Below are 17,879 nucleotides of genomic sequence, written 5' to 3' on the forward strand. Positions count from 1 at the left end.
TATAGGGAGCTTTCCTTTATAGTAGATCTGAGAGAAAAACACATCTTTTTATGACATGATGACAGAAATTGCACTTTTTTAACCTAATTGAATATGATTTTATAAATATGTGACTTTAACGATTTCAGGCTTCCCATTCTAGATTTACGATCCCCGTGTAGGAAATTCAAGCTGCAAATGCCTTTAGGATTAAATCTGTTTGAATTATATGAGTTGGAGTTAAAATAATGTATGTAAAGATAGTGAAATTTGCAAAATGTTAGAGGAGGTAGGCAACAGCAAGGCTGTTGAAGTGCCTGTATATTCTTTTGTTCCTGCCTAAATACCTTACAACGGTTTCCTTATATATGCAAGGCTTCTACCCGCTGAAAAAATCTTTGGCGAGTTTGGTATATACCAAATTTTCAGTAGGACGTGAGATTCCTTCCACAACCCGTTCTCTCCATACAGTACTTGTGGTAATCTATTTACGGTAATGGGGCAGACTTTATCTGGGGCTACTGTGATTTAGATAAGTTGCCGATTCACCTTTTGATCTTTTTATGTGGTATTTACATTTCCTCTATTATAAAAAGGCCCCCACAGTGGTTGTGATTGAAAAACCGAACACTTAGCAGCAATTGTCAGAATGTGGAGCTTAATGTACTGTGGTGTTGACTATGGGATGCCAGTCATGTCGATGAGCCCATAGTGTTGACTATGGGATGCCAGTCATGTCGATGAGCACGATCCTTTTTAAGGGTAACCTTTGTGAGAAGGACTAATGCAGGTTTTACGAACAATTCACTCTGGAGATAGGCTTTAAGGGAATATCTTTATGCTTCTGCTTAAGAAAAAACTGACAAAGACACGAAGGATGCAAAATCAGAACCCAACACCTTATTTTTTTTTTTACCTTGAGCCTGAATTTATCTTTTGAGTTGTTGTGAGGAATTAGCCTTTTAAAAATACGTAGGTAAATAAATAAAACCATTGCAATTAAATACCATGCAAACAATCCATTGAAAAATGTGATCGTTTCAAGAATGTGAGTCAACAGAACTACTGAATCATAAAATAATGACCAAACAAGAACTGACAGATCATAATCATGATCTGAACGTTGCTCGTCTATTCGATCCAGCATGTGATAGGCAAGTTGAGGGTGTGGACTTGTAATGATTAGAGAGAGCGGAGGGAGCGTACCCATCTGCACAAGTCCAGTAATGCTTCTGGGAGGTAGATACATACTTCAAGAAGCAATATCTTGGGTAATGGAAAAGTATGGCTGCACACGCAAGGAATTCTTAGGCAGAGAAAGGAAGGACTGGGGGATGGGGGAAGTAAGTAGGAGAGCTGCATCCCAGCTGGATTTGCATGGTAATCAGATTCTGAATTTTCCCCTGAGGAACTTCATGTCTGAGATGTGGAAATACATTGTATGAGCTTACAAGGCTGTAAGCGAAATGGATACCAATACCTGGATATGAGCACTGCCCTGCTGAAGTAGTAGTCAAAGCCATGTGCTTAATGATGTGCTATCCACAGCAGTCCTCTCTTCCACCCCTTCCCTGCTCACCCCACAGAGCTGCCTTCCTCCCCATTGCCACTTCTTACTGCTGGTCTAGCAGAACTTCACTGACTCTTGAAAGCACCCCATCAACACCCAGAAACATATTGTCTCTATGACCTACTCCCATGTCCATGGTTAAGCAGAACTTTGTCATAGTTCTCCTCCAACAAGTCAAACTCGTCAGCTGATCTTTTATCTGTGGTTAGTTCTCAATCTGTGAATGTTGGCGACCAGCCAGGGGAGATCATATCCGATGTTTAGGTTGGGAGAAGAAGTGAAGTCCTGAGTTTAGGGAGAAATACCAGGGACTCCAGTGCCTAAACACTTGGTATCTGGTGCAATTCCAGATGTGCTCAGGTTGCTCCAGCCTCCAGCTGCTGCTTCAGAGGGGTAGATGGATTGTCTATATTTCCTGTATCATCCCTTCTGTTACAGATGGCTTCGATGTCTGAGGACATCTAGAAAGCACTACCTGCCTACATTTAGACACCTGAAGCATTCCCTTGAAATCTGATTCCTCCAACTCTGCTTACTGTTAGCCAGGCAAATGTTCCTTTTCTCCAGCAGAAAACCCTCCATGACAGCTAAAATATCTTCAGTTCCCAGGCTTTTAAGCACTCATGCCCTAGCTCATTTTCCACTCAGGTGTTCTGTTATCTATCTTTTTACTTGTGCACAACAGTATAAAAATGCTTCATTTTGTTAGTGTTTTCCAGTCACCTCATGCAGGTGTACTGCGTCCATAAGGGGAGGAGATGATGTCAGATCAGACTCCCGGTTTCCAATCCAGAGGAAGTTTTCCAGGGACTTTCCCCAGTCCCAGCTTTACAGCACTGTTCCGTCCTCACCTCCCATCCTCTGCCTGGCAGTCAGAAATAAATGGTTGCAGTCACTGGGTGAAGTGGAGCTCTGTGGGACCCGCTATGTTAGAGTTAATTGTGTCACTGTATTTGGGGGGAAAAAAGATACAGAGAAAGAGCTTTGACATACATTTGCAAGTGTGTGCTTTTTTCCAAATCAGAGACGAGAAATATTAATTTTTGCCTTTTTTTTTTTTCATTTGCTGTAAAAAGCTGTTTTTCTCATTTTTATTTGCAGTTGAGAGAAGTGGGGTGGGTATATTTAATAATTTCATGCTCTTTCTCCATAAGTATCATTACTTTTCCCATGTTATGGCTTCAGCCAGGCTACTTCACTTCCATGCCTATTATAGCTCTTCCAGAATTGCCATCAGTAGCCAGATGTTTATTGCGAGGGTACCAGTAAACACCACTTTGGAGATAAACTTGTTATTGCCCCTGCAATCATCAAACCCTAGATTTTTCATAATTTAATTCTCCTTTCACTTCTTCCTTTAAATTGTATGTATTCTTGGAGTATTGCATTCATCCAACACTTCTCCAATAGTTTTGACTTTGAGTTTGTGAAAGTGTTTGGTGGCTCTGTATTAGCTTTTGGGCCAAATTAAACTCCAGCTTACGTGAGCCAATGTAGTTTGATGGGCCCTGGTTCTTCCCCAGTTGGAAGTGGTTCAGCTCTAACCCAAGCAGTGGAACGGAGCTACTTTGTTCTGGTCAAGGATTTGGTCTGTACCATTTCAGAACTGAATTAGGTTCCTAGGGTCGGTCCGTAATACTCATCTACAAGTATAAGAGCAAGTATATGCAGAAAACTAATGTGTCGCTATGTTTGTGCCTGCGTAATATAGCAACTTAAAGCCAGAAGAACATGAAGGCTGAGTGATATCTCAATAGTGGTTCTGACAGAGTTTGTTGTTCGCTTAGAGCTGCCATTATGGATATGTATTTGTTCCTCCTGCTGCATTGGGTTTTTTTGGTTTGGGTTTGGTTTTTTGTTGTTTTGTTTGTTTTTGGTTTTTTTTTTACAGACTTGTTTTTAGCACTTGCGTCTTGGACAAATTAGTCATCTTTTCCCTTAAAAAAAAAAAAAGTTCTACTACAGTGCGACTTCCGACAAGTTTATTTTTGTGCCTTCTCAGCCCATTTATTCCATCTGTCTTCACCTCACCTCACTTCTGATGTCTTCTGTTATCTGGGCTTTCTTCCAAACATACTAACTGGCAGCTACAAAAAAAGGAAACCTTTGAAATGCAGAACTAAAGAAGTCATTCAGGCTGCAAACTGATAATTCATACACTTTATATCCTGTTCTGTATTTTTCTTTGTGTTGAACTGAATGGCCAAGCAAAACATGGTTGTCAGTTTTATTTTTTTATTTTCTTTCTGTTCATTTTTTTTTAATTAACATTGCCCTTTTTCTTGCAAAGAAAAAGACAAAAAAAAAAAAACAAAACAAAATAAATAAAAAAACTTCATGACACCAGGATCAGGGAGCAGATTCTGAGGACACCCTTACCTTTTAGCTTACCTAACACTTGGCTAGTAAGGGCAACAAGAGAAAACACTAACAGGTTGCTCAACTCTGCTCAGAAATTTGTACCTCTTGTAGCCATTCCTGAGACAGTAACTTCTGCTGAGGATATGAGTTCAGAGTGCCTGCCTCTGCCACCTGCTCTTTCTCACCGCAGTCTGGCTTTTGCACATTGTCTTCAAAGGAGGTTGAACCTGGCTCCCAGTGGAACGGGTGGCTGCCTATTACATCAACGCCATCCTCTTTGGAGCCATGGTATAGGTCTAAGATGGATACTAACCAAGGCCTGGCTCCAGCAAGCTAGTTCTAGATCAGCTTTTCTAACGCCTTCTGCCAAAACTACATATATTGCCTCAAGCCTCCTCATCCCAAAGGGAGAAGGCAGGCTTCCTCTCTCCATCCCCTGGCTATGCTCTCTGCCAAATTCAGGAAAACCCATAGCTCCAGGCAGCACCAGTGCTGACAGTGCACTGTGGCCAGGTGAGCCCTCTTCCATATCAGCAGGGGTCATGGTCATGCACTCCAGAATCAGGGTCGCGCCGATCACCAGGCTGCTGTGAATGCACAGCTGAAGCACAGTAACAGCCAAAGGAGCGGAAAAAACGACACGAAGCATCATCAAAGAGATGCCTGCTTCCACCTACAAAGAAGCACTATTCTTTCATCTTGATTAAAGATTCTGCTCAGGGTAATCTGGGACTTTACCATCTCCTGAGAGAATTTCTGTAATCTGGGTTGACAGTAAAAGGAAGTGAGCACCCACACGCAGGGCCTCGTTCCTCAGCCGCTTCCCAAGTCAGCTCTGTTTTCTACCATCTCCCAGTTAATATCCATGCCATGATCTCGGGTTTAGTCTGTAAAGTGTTAGTGAATCATCTGTCAGCTACATCAGGATTTTCCTATCTACTTTTGATCCTCTGAGACTACCCTGTACATACAGGGCACTGTCAACTAAACAAGGACAAAGGCTCAGCTTGTAGCTGCAAGACATAAAGCATCCTGAGCTCGGAAGTCTAGTTTTGGAATCAGTTGCCAGCAGGGACAAGAGTGAAATAAATGTTCAGTCAAGAGGTTAAAACCTGCAGAATGGCAAGATGCTCCCCGTGCACCCTAAAACCTTGCTAACTGATAAATTCTCCCAACCCTTTGATTCCTGGTTCAAAATTCCTTCTTTTAGTTCTTGCACAAAGGAGAGAAGTGTTCCGTTCATAATAAGCAGGGGTTTGTTGACAGGGCTGGGCTTAAGGTGTGTTTCTGTGAGAACGCAGATTGTTGGGAACAGCCTGAGCTCCTTTTCCTTACTACCTCGCCTCACATTTGTCCTGCCTCAGCATCTTCTCCGTGGGTGTGCTAGCCAATACGAACTTAGGTTTTTTTCCTCTCCACTTGGCACAGGGTTCCTTCTTCTTTTTCTCAAACAGCTTCAGCCCCTGACTCGTTCTTCTCCAGCCTGTCATCTGCTACTATTATCCAGTTGTACACACAGCACAGCCTAATCACAGTAATATATTATGCCTGTGTGTGTGTTTTCTCCCTCCTCTGGGTATTTACAAGATATCTGTGAGTTGAAGAGCAGCCTGGAAGACTGAAAATTCTTGGTAGACCACACAAAAGAATTTGACAGAAAGAAGACATCTTTCCTTTATCCATCTGGCAGCTTGTGATCTCTCAAAACAAAGTTTATTGCTAATTTATTGCTTATAGAAGAAACTGTGGAGTTCTCAGATACACTAAAAGTTAAAAGTTGTCAGGTCCAAGTATTAGATAACAAGTGTCTGATCAAAAACTGAGTAACAGGAGTACAGAAGTTGAGCACTGAGTAACTGGAAGTCACTTTATTCTCCAGCCAGTTTAGTGTGGATCAGCTCAGAAAAAAGCTAAAGGAAAGCTTTAAAAAAACTCCACCATACTCTTCACTTGTTGGTTTGGTTTTGTTTTTATTAAGCAGAATCATAAAATGGCAAATATTGATTTATCATTTAGTAATTTATAAAATTATTTCCATAAATCCTTTGAACCGCATTGAGATATCTGACAATGTTACATACAGAACTATAAAGCCAGAGGTTTAAATTAATGTCTTTGCCTCTTAGCAGTAGTATTATTACTATAATATTTTGGGACTTTAAAAAAATTAATTTATTGGTCCACTCTACAGAGTACCACATTCTGGATATCCTAAACAGTTTACACTTCCGTTAACAGAATTTTCAGGAAGATTTTGAGATTTAAGTCCTTTTGGCCCGGGTTGACAGAAGGGTATAAGCAGGATCCTATGTTCCAGATTGCCAGCTTTGTTCCTGCATTTTGAACTAGATTTCACAGGCACTTAAATCTTGTTGTTAAAATTTTGCTTCCTCCTACACATCAACTTTGGAGCAAGTCCCAGAGCACCTCTGTCTTTAAAGTGTGGAGGAGGCTCAGCTCCTCTTTCCAACTTGTGTGGGAAACTCCACATGTTTCCATAGATAAATGATTTGCAAGCTCTTTCTTCTCCATAAAGACTTGATCTCTGGGTAGTGTTCTCTGAGTATGAAATATTTGAGCATTGTGCAGAGGCCACCACCTCTTCCCTTTGAAACACAATGGGAAGGAAAGGTTATCCCTTAATTTGTAGTTAGGTCACTTGTCCCAGATGGGGGAGACCCGAGTGCAGACCTCAGCTCTTGTTTTGCTAGGTGGAAGAAACAGTGCTTCGTGGGATAAGTCAGAGATGGGCTTCATGAGTGGAGAAAATACACCACTTCTTGCTTTTCTTTGTTTCCCTTTGCATGCTTAGTTTCCCGCTCAGCCTTTTGCATTTCATAGGTCTGTTTGGAGGTTTATACGCAGCATGTGTTGCATGTGGAAAGAAGAGTGTCCGCCTGAAGGCTGTGGGGACCAGGTGCCTAAATTCTGGTGTGAATCTCAACGCTTTACGCTCATGAACCACAGCCTCAACCTCTAAAGAGAAAAATTAGTAGGCATGTTGTGATTATAGCGTAAACCACTAACATGATTCGGCAAGATAAGCATGTACAGTTTTGAATATTAAATCCCAGCTGCACAAAAGGAACTGCTTTTGTGAAATTAGTTGCTTTCCATGATCCAGGTTTCCTCGTTAGATTGTTCCCCCTGCCGTAAAAAACTTCACTTCTTGTGCCAATGAATGAGATTAATCTTCTAAAACCTTTAGCACACTACCTGCAACATTACAAATAAATAAATAAACCTACCACATAGTTCCCTGGTTTCAAACTTTGCAGATTCAGGGTTCACTAAGAAGTCATCCCTCTTTTTCCTTTAAAAGAAGACAACCATATAGAATAATAGAGTTCTCTGTCTAGCATACAAGCCCATCTGGAAAGAATTTACTCTGCAATAATTGTGGGCATTTGATTTAGCTTTAAATCCCTGTAGGTAATTCGAATGTAAATTTATTGGGGTGAATTTATCCCTAAACTGCCATTGGATCCAATGTTTTAGAGATGAATTTGGCCCACTGCACTAAAACTAGAGCCTGCATTGTTTCTGTTGCTTCAGGATATTGTTACATGCTGTAATGTCTGTCATTACAAGCAGACCTTTATTAGAAATAAAGTCAATAGAGACAATACAGACGATCACCTGAATCACATTTATTTTAAGACATCTAAAGATGAGTAGTTCTTTGGTTATGAATATGTTTATAGACTGGTATCTAAGTCACTCAGACAAAACTGGTCTAATTAATTATTCTGTTATTCTGTACTCATCTGAGATAGTCTTTTTTGTTAAGTAAAATTCTTTGCATTTCACGTTCTGCTTCAGAAAAAAAAAAGTTTCAAGAGGCATTCAGCACATAATGTAAACAATGCCATCTGTCTTTTTCTTTGTAAAATCTTCTTTGAGATAGCCCCGATATGCCTACTGTTTTCAATCACTTAAAAGGCAGTAATTCAATTATATCATCCTCTATGTAGGAACTGCCATTGCTTTCAGTCCACTTCCAATCCTGACACAAGTAAATCACTTTGATAAGATCCCCTTTTTATTTATTTTTTTCTGAGGAGACTAGCATAAGTAATGATGCCAGTGATAGACCAAGGACAAAATGACCATAATGGGCTTTCTGTAGGAAAGGAAAACATGTGCCATTGTGATTTATCATGTTACTTGGAAAATGTTTTTCCTTGGAATTTCTGCAACAGCCACACTCTCCGAGCTAAGGGCATTAGCAAATATGAATCGTCAAATGGTAAATTCAGACAAAACCTTCAGTGAGCAGCAGATTTAAACAGCTACGGATACCTAGATTTCTTAAACAGGAACAGAAGGTCAAAGCCATTTTGGAAATGTGCCTAGAAAGTATTCATCTTTGGTATAATGCCACCTACTTACATGGAAATGCGCTAGCAATGTGTAAGGTTGGATCTTCCTTACAAACTGCTATGGCTTATCATGCAGATATGCCTTCCTTCTATTTAAAAATTGTTTGGGTGACTTCAGTGCTTTGTGCCACCAGTGAGGCGGGGGCCTGGCAGACACGTCTAACCTCCCAGAATAGACGTGGCACGAGATCGGTAGTATCTGTAGACTTCCTGCTACAAACTGGCCTTGGCCCTGATGCTGAGAGAGCAGGGTTAGAGCTGAGCTGTCTCTGGACACATCTATCTCTTGCCCCTGACTTCAGAAAAATGGGAAAGCACCAGATGAGGTGGTCATGTGTGATGTGAAATCTTGCTTGAAAGGGGCTGGACCACAGGTGTCTCTCTGAACCCAGACTGATCACTCAGCACAAATAACCCTAGAGCTTGCATTTTCAAATTTGTGAAGAGTGCTGGTCTTGCTTTCCCTGTCTGGAACCACATCCAGAAAATGCAGTGGGAAGTTCACTCTACTTTGCTGAAGAAGCAGTACCATGCAGGTAAGAGGTGATCAGCAATGTTAAAATACCACAAGCCAAGTTCAGCGTTTCAGTGACACACTATGAGGTAACCCTTTTGTTAAGTAATTTCAGAGTGCCTGTGTGAGAAAGCTGTGATCTGGAGAGGGGAAAAGGCAGCATGTTCATGGTATTTAGCCTAATGAATTAGGAGGCTGTTTAGGATGTATTAATACAGTAGGTTGTTTCCTTTCACAGAGAAAGCGTGGAGAGCCTTATCCAAAAGCATTCCTATGCCCGATCCCCCATTCGAACCTATGGAGGAGAAGATGATCTTGGAGATGACAGCCAGGCAACACAAAGCAGAGGTAGGAAAATGTGCTCATGAAGTAAACTTTAGTGACCTGGTTATGTGCGATAATTAGGAGGACCACAGTCAGACCAAAGCATTTCTCTGGTGTGTCTCTCCGCCATGAAGTCCTATAATGAAGAATAGTTCTTGTTACCTTATGTCTCTTCTGGACATCTGATATGCCCGTGGCACTGATGTGGGTAGCTAGCTCAGGAGGCAGCTCTAGAGGTGCAGCCTTTGCCAGCAGAAGAGAACTACCTCTGCTTCCTCTGCAAAACAGGCAACTTCTTTACCATGCTGCTGAGAACAAGCTAACACTTCCCATCGCTTGGCAGACCTACTAGCTCAGACTCAGCACCGTTTGTGGTATAGATGTGCCATTTGCTGCCCCTCCAAGCCTTCTGTGAACAGAACACTTGAACAGTTCTGACCATCTGCAACCAGGTTAACCTGCTTTGCCTCTACAGGAAGAAAAGTCCATAGCTCCCTGGAAAACTGATGTTTAATTGTTGTCTCTTGCTCTCTAAAAGGTGCTTTTCCTGCTGAGGCAATTCACCTCAAATGCTTTATCAACTTGGTTTGTCTACTTTAGCAGTCACAAAAGCAGTAGCAAGACAGAATTGTTCTTTGTGGTGATACTCACTGGACCAATTGCATCTGTCGTACTTTGCCACTGGAGATAGATCTCAAACCCATCCTGTGGGATGGCTCACTAGCATAAACTTGTGTTGCGTTATACTTTGCATGTTGACTTCGTGACCTGCCTGATAGGCAACAGCCACTTGAGGTAAAGCAGTTCTATCTGCCTTCCGACTGGCAGTGCCCTTGTCTTGTCCTCTAACTTCATACAGTGTTGCTAAGATAAGAGCATTATTTCTGGTCATAAGCTCTTTGGACTTGTGCAGGGAAAACACACTTATTTTTAACCATGTGTTGCTCTTCAACAAAACGTGATTAGGTGGGCTTGTTCACACATGTCTATTCTAAGAGCAGTTCCTTAGATTGCGGAGTTTCTGGAGCAACTCCTCAGCTGGTACGATGCCATCATTTCACATACTTCCGGGGGATTACCTCGCTTCACATCAGTTTAGATCCTACACCAGTTATTGCTGAAGACTTAAATTTTCCTTTGCCAGAAGCGCCCAGAGCAAGGCATCTTCTCTCCAAGAATTAAATTTCTCCCTGGTGTGGTGTCCTCCTTTGGAACCAAGGTGAACCTCGGTATGAGAGCTGGCCATTAAAGCCTTTCTCTTCTGAAGAGAATACCAAGGAAGGTGTCACAGGAGGAAAGAATAGTTTATTACACTTAATTTTATGTATAATATATACAGAGTACAGTTCTGCGTTTGCTCACAATGTGGCAAATGAGTAAGTGAGGAAGATGATGAGTTGTGGCAACCAACTTTTTTCTAATCTGGGAGCCATATGCTAGCGTTAGGATGTGGTTGTTCTGGGCAACCAGAGACATGCACAGAGGGTAAAATATACTGCTCTTGCAGATGAGTAATTGGTACTGCCTTCACTCTCTGTTTAGGTCTGGTGTCCTTAAATAAGGAAAAGTCCTCCAAGATATGCGGAGAGAAATAATGATCTTATTGAAACTCCACAGACATTTCCATTTCTTCTGATGCATTTTAAAACTACCTTGCATGCAGAATTGAGGGATGGCCTTTGATACATAAGAGAGTTCACAGCAAAATACATACACGTCGCTGGGTAGTGTGTGTTATAAGCTCTCTGAGGCCCCGACTGCCTCAGAATTACTAGAGCACATTTCCTTGGTGCTGGCAAATGTGGTATGTGAGACTTTTTGGAGTAATAAATTGCAACTAGAGACCATTGCTGTTAGAGGAGGAAAGGGAGCTCATGGAGGTTTCCTCATAAGAATCAGAGAGTCACAGAATGGTTTGGGTTGGAAGGGACATTTAAAGGTCATCTAGTCCAATCTCCCCTGCAGTGAGAAGGGACATCTTCAACTAGATCAGGTTGCTCAGAGCCCTGTCCAACCTGACCTGGAATATTTCCGGGGATGGGGCATCTACCACCTCTGAGGGCAACCTGTTCCAGTGTTTTACCACCCTCGTTGTAAAAAATGTCTTCCTTATATCTAGTCTAAATCTTTCCTCTTTTAGTTTAAAGCCATTACCCCTTGTCCTATTGAAACATGCCCTGCTAAAAAGTTTATCCCCATCTTTCTTATAAGGCCCCTTTAAGTATGGAAAAACTGCAATAATGTCTCCCCGGAGCCTTCTCTTCTCCAGGCTGAACAATCCCAACTCTCTCAGCCTGTCCTCACAGGAGAGGTGCTCCAGCCCTCTGATCATTTCATGATCATTCATGAAAAGGAATCACATACTTTATTCTGTGTAGAACAAAGAAAGTCTATCACTGCTATTTATTTCTAATTACTTCAGCACCCACCCAGAGCATTCTCAACTCAGCCAATTTCAGCAGTCTAAAGATGGAAGTGGCTAGCCTTCAGTAGTATATTTATCACAAGAGGTCTATTTCCAAAGGGATTAACAAATATGAAATATATAAATCCAATTAAAACTCTTTAATGCATAACATTTGGGTGCCTGCCTGAGCTCCAGCGTTCACACATGGGATTCATGGTAGCCACCTGAAGGGAGCCAAATGTAAACCTTGTAGGCAAATGTGATAGGACGAGGTGTAATGGCTTCAAAGTGTGAGGGTGGTGAGGCACTGGAACAGGCTGACCAGAGGAGCTGCGGATGCTCCATCCCTGGAAGATGATCCGTAGTTCAAGACCAGGCTGGATGGGGCTTTGAGCAACCTGGTCTAGTGGGAGGTGTCCCTGCCCACGGCAGGGGGGTTGGAACTAGATGATATTCAGGGTGCCTTCCAACCTAAACCATTCTATGATTCTATGAAATCCAGATTCACTTCCTGCTTTCCCTGTAATGCAATAATGCTCAAATTTTGTAAAGGGTTTTGCTCTGGTCTGTCAGTATGATGTTATCCTTACAGTTTGGCTCCGGATCCCAGCTTCCCAGCAGTTAAGATTTGGTTCAGTGGTAAGGACAGGATTTGGTTCAGGTCCGTTTCTACTGCTGAATTGACACAATTTCTCTTTCCTGTTACTGGGCCGTTTTACTTGTTTCATTAAGCAGAGGAGGAATTAACCAAGAGTAGCTCTGTTTCTGATTTGAGAAGATATCCCTAAAGAGATTCATGATTTTTCTAAAATAATTATTTGCATTTTTTCTTTCTATTGTCATTTGCTTACAGTTTTGTACTGAGAATGTGTCTACGATTGGTTAGTATACATAATTCCAATAAGTTTAATTTGACAGATAGTTGTCTTCATATTTTTTTCTTTTCACAATTTGGATGAACCTATCTTCGAGAATCAGATTTATGAAACTAATACCTGTTGTAAAATTTGTTGTCTCAAAATGTTTTGCAATACTGGTTTGAAATTATTTTTTGTCAATTATTCTTGCCAGTAAATTTATTTCTTAAAGTAAGAAATATTTTCTCAACGGATGAAGTTGGACAAGACAGAAAATACAGAAGGGGCATGAGGTGAATTATTGTTTGAATAGGAATAAAAATTAGGAGTTTATTTATAGGACTGTATTGTATTTCCCATTTCTAGAAATCAGACATGTGATGATGACCAGATGCATAGAGGAACTGCAGAGGTGAAGGGAAACATCATCACCAGATTATTTGAAAATGACTATGTATAATTACCCAAACAAATTATTCATTGCTTCCCCCAAATTTTACTGTCAAAATAAAATAAATAATTTGTTCTAACTTCAATAAACCATTTTCCCCTTTTTTATGATTCTACAATATTCAGAGAAAAAGTGTTTTAAAGAGGTGGAAGATTCGTGAAAATAATTTTTGGAACTTTTCAGATTAAAAAAAATCCAGAAGAAACCACTTCCATTTGATCAAAAGTAGGTAATTACCCCGAGAGCAAGTTTTTAATATTTTTGTGCATTTCACTTAAAACCCCACATCTCTTACTATGATTTAGCATTAGCGTTGCTTCTTAGAGCACTGTACACAGTTGAAAAAATAACAAATGTTTTGATATTTTAGAATTTTGGAAAAAGTCAGGTTGAGTGAAAAGATGCAGCGTTGACAAGTTTTACTGGGCTAAAAAAAAAAAGGCGGGGGGGGAAGACTTGTAGTACAAATTACATTTTTCCGCGTTTTTTCCAGACTGAAATTGTAGAAAAAAGTAATCAGTTCTACTGAGGATTTGAGGTAAAAAGCTACAAACACGCCTTCACACCAGGGATGTAATGCAGTGAGATTCCACATCAGAGCAGATGCTTCAGTGTTTAGTGGCAGCATTACAAGGTTCTTCAGTGTGAATATCAAAAATGTCCAATGTGCAATGCTGATTCTACTGTTCAAGCCACTGCAACCAGCTTCTTAAAATGGAAATTTGTCTAAGATGTAGTGATAAAGTGATTATTTGCCAGCGACTGGCAAACAATAATATAAAGAAAGATATAAGGAGAGAGAAGTATTTGGGAAGTATTTCCAATGACAACTTGTCTTTCTGTGAAAGACTCTCTTTCTCCCTTTTTGCTAATTTACCAGCTTTGTGTGTTGCAGTGCAAATGTCAGGCATTCTTTCTCTTTGCTTGCAGGGTCAGCCTTTACAACATCTGATAACCTGTCCCTCAGTTCCTGGGTGTCCTCCTCAACCAGTTTTCCTGGATTTCAGCATCCACAGTCTTTGAGTGCCCTGGGTACCAGCACTGCATCCATAGCTACACCCATTCCTCATCCCATCCAAGGATCTCTGCCTCCGTACAGCCGCCTGGGAATGCCTCTTACCCCCTCTGCTATAGCCAGCTCCATGCAAGGTAGTGGCCCCACTTTCCCTTCCTTCCACATGCCCAGGTACCACCATTATTTTCAGCAGGGTCCATATGCAGCCATCCAGGGACTGCGTCACTCCTCTGCAGTGATGACGCCATTTGTATGAGTGATGATGTAAGACGAGAGAAACACGAGATTTTTAAATGTGCAAGTTTGGTATGAAAAATACAAGGGACCTTCCTGAAAGGCCTGTGGCAGGAGTGCTGAACTCGTAACAAACCAGCTAAGAAAATGCATTACGGATACAGATTCCTCTGCTGAGGGATCACAAGAAGAGAGCATGCAGCTTGGAGCTGCTCACAGATCTACGTGTGACACAGCCGAAATGGATCCCAAAATTCCCAGGATTTTTGGTCACGTGCAGCTTGTTCCAAAGGTGCATTATACCTAGCGGAAAGAGATTATGTTTGTGCAGCAATGTACAAATTAATTGTGTATAGGTCTTTTTTCATATGCTAGAAGAATTCTGAGAAAGGCAATACTCTTACTCATCTTCATCTCTTCTTGTGACTGATGAGCATCTAAACAGAAAAATGTATTGCTATAACTTTGAGCATGTTTTAGGCTATCTCAGCACACATTTGCTGGGAATGGGACAAAGTGGAGAAGGCCACTGTCCTTTTTAAAAGACTGGCTTATATTCACCAAAAGCAGTATTTCTTAGTTGCTACTATAATCCCAAAGAGAAAATCATTAACAAGTCTTTCTTTCTTTCTTTGTTTCTTTCACAAAACACTTATCAGTTCCAAAAAAGAACTGTGTTACAGGACTGTAGCAGTAATGGTCTATTCTGTCCTTCAGTCTAAAAAGAAGTTTGTCCTATATCCTAAGAGGAACAGTTTAACTCTGTATTAAGGTATGATGAAGGAAAATGTTGATTTGGAAAAATCTGTTACTTAAACTTAAAAACCCAAGATATCAAACCTTTAAATCAATGCTTGTTTGCTGCTGCACTTGCCAGTGAAGACCTGTTTCTAGCTGCAAATGTGTACCCAAGTTAACTGAATTTCAGGCTAGATCAGTCTACTATAGATTCTCTAGATCAAACTATAATTGATGGACTGGTATAGGATGAGTGGGACTGAAGTATCCTTCTACTTGTTTTGATTTTCTTGGGTTTGGTCACAGCTGTTATTATACAAGCTCTTTGGCCAGGAAAATGAGGGGGGTTGTATTGTCTTTTTTTCCATGTCCCAGTAGAATAGTGGAGTTTCCTTGGGAAAATATCAGTGCAGAATGTCACATGTAATTTTTTTTTAAATTCATATCTGCCTTTTTTAAGTTAGTAATTAGGGTTCTCATTCCAAGTATTGTCCACCTTTTCTAGTATGTTATGTCTGATGCAACAGAGAAACTGTAGAGGTATAAGAAAAACTGACCTCTCTGCAGAGAGCTGGCGTGAATCCTCTGCGCTGCTGAAAATAGCACCAGAGCGATGCTGGTTTTCTGCATGGTGGGAGCTGGGATTTCACTGTAAATAAGAAGTCAACCCAGAGTTTCTGTGTAGAGTTGCATCCAAGCTATAGATGATAACACGTCTACTGATGAAAAAGAACTAGCAATCCAATCTCGTCTGGAACACAGAATGGAAAACAGACTTTTTTAGCACTATACTCCCCTAGTGTGTGTTTTGGTATCATATGGTAAGAAGTGGACTGCAGGACAGAGTCACCTACCTCCCACCTCTATGAAGGACAAGGCAAGTCATGTGCCTTTTTTGTCCCATTGCCTCATCTTACATGCCCCATCACACAGAGCAATGACAACCTCCCAGGCTTTTCCCAGATGCTGCTGTAGGCCAGTACTTGCATCCCACAGATAAGGGCCATCTTTGTGTTTTTCCCAGTAGATGAATTTAAAATCTTGTCAAATTGGCCATTTTTCAATCACCTCAGCTATCTGCAGTATCATCCTAATTTCCCTTTACTCACTGTTGGACCTGCTGATAAAAACAAATGACCTGAGGCAATTTGCAACTTCTGTGCTCTGTATGTGAATGAAAACGAACTTTTATTTATAGTTTCTGGGTTCAGAGCTACTGCAAGGTGTTCCATAAGTGAACATAATAAGCCAAGCTCTGCAGTATTTAAATAGCTTAGAATCAGACACTGAATTTGGTTTGATGCATGCAAATATTAGATTTTCGTCCAGGCTATCAGATTCACCCAAAAAGTGCATGTTGCAAGGTTGTGTCTACTTATGACCCATTTTGATATAACACCCCTATTTTTCAGAAAATCAGATGATACTGGCCCCACAACAACATAACTCTTCAAGTACATATATTATTATACAGAAATGAGAATTTCTGGGGAGATTTGGAAGAAAATTTTAAACCCTCTCCTTCAGTTGCTTGACTGAAGGCCCTATGACGACATGCACTAAAGCCTGTGGGGAAATTCTATTTCTTTTATCTGTCTCCTTCTGCAGCTCCATTAACTTATCTGGAGTTGCAAGGGATATGGTTAGGTTCAGAATACAAGCCAGTAGCTTTGACGCCGATACTTCCATCAGGAAATGGTCAAGTAAGTAGGCAGCTTTTACACGACTCCAGAAAAGTTTGGAACAGGTAGGCTGATTTAGGTACACTTTACAAGTCACATAAAGCCTGCTCGTACATTGACCTGTCCTTCCTTTGTGAAGCAAATTTAGAGAACTAAACTGTATGATCTCTTTAGTCCTGTCATGGTCCCTGTTCTGAAAACACCCATATTTGGCATGCAGAAATGCCCCTGGTACCATTTCAGAGAAAATTCTCCAGGCTCTTCCTGGAGAATGAAACTAGATTTTGACAACATCATTTACAAAAATATTAAGTGAAAGACAAGTGCTTTTCACTAGGAATAAAACCTGATGCATATCTGAAAAAATACAGCAGTAGACTGTCCCTATATAAAAACATGATAAGGTGAATTCCTCATCCAAATCCTCTGTGATGAGTTCCATATTGTAGGTGATGCAGAACTATCTGTCAAAATCCACAGCTTGATTTTTCCAGTCAGATCGAATCTCTCTCAGTGTGCTCATTCCTCACCACGCTGGTCTCTGGCATACGCTCCTCTCTGATGGTTTCATTCCTTTGCATCACAAACCCACTGGGGTTCCCCACTAATGCAGAATCACAGGCAGATCCCAAGCAAGGGAACGAAGGCAGCTTGTGAGAGCCTCACCTCCTCTTCTTTGCCCTCACAATCCTAACTCCAAAACCTGTTGCGTACAGTTGAGATTTAAAGGGATTAAGTTCACAGAGACCACAGGACGCCCACCGAAGAGGTCTTGACACCTCCCTCTCGCTGTCCTGTGGGCAAGAGGCAGCATGGGAGTGATTCCAGGGATAAAATTCCTGCCCCACTGAAGCCAGCTCCAAATTTCTTGACTGTAATGGAGATGGGATTTCATTCAGCATTGTTACCCAAAAATGAAGTCTAAGTGTAAGAACAGTGACTTTAGTGACAGAACAATACAGGAACTCTACTGAAAAGACTAAAAACTGGCTACAAATCAGCTTTAGCATTGATTTAACAATTGGGAGAAAATGAATGTAAATTCGTAACTAATCGCTTAAAGAGTGAAATTGCTTTTCCTAAAAAAAAAAAAATCTGTACTACTTTGACAATAACTGAGTAATTTATTTAAGGAGTTGCTGTACTGCTGTCAAAATTATATCACTTTCAGGACAGAACATCTGTTGCTGGTAGATGGTCTAGGAATGCCAAATACAATCTAGAGTTTATTTTCCAATATAATTCACATTTTATATCCCATGAGAAGTGCTCTTCACCTTTATGAGCTCTCTTGGCTGAGCAAACTGGTGCTGGTTTATGTTGTTGTTTTATTATTTTTTTTTTAGAAGGGTGGAGTGAACATGC

General features: G+C 40.9%; 1 protein-coding gene across 1 annotated transcript in view; it reads left to right on the forward strand.

Moving 5' to 3' along the window:
- TBX20 (T-box transcription factor 20) overlaps nt 1-17,292 on the forward strand; it is a 39,328-nt gene extending 22,036 nt beyond the window's left edge. The window contains exons 7-8 of the mRNA XM_063325508.1: nt 9,045-9,154; nt 13,776-17,292. Coding sequence (XP_063181578.1) covers nt 9,045-9,154; nt 13,776-14,116 — 451 coding nt within the window. The 3' untranslated portion in view covers nt 14,117-17,292. The remainder of the gene's footprint in view (nt 1-9,044; nt 9,155-13,775) is intronic.
- The last annotated feature ends 587 nt before the right edge of the window (nt 17,293-17,879 follow it).

The sequence above is a fragment of the Chroicocephalus ridibundus genome, chromosome 2 (assembly GCF_963924245.1).
Source record: "Chroicocephalus ridibundus chromosome 2, bChrRid1.1, whole genome shotgun sequence".
Taxonomy (NCBI): Eukaryota; Metazoa; Chordata; class Aves; order Charadriiformes; family Laridae; genus Chroicocephalus; species Chroicocephalus ridibundus.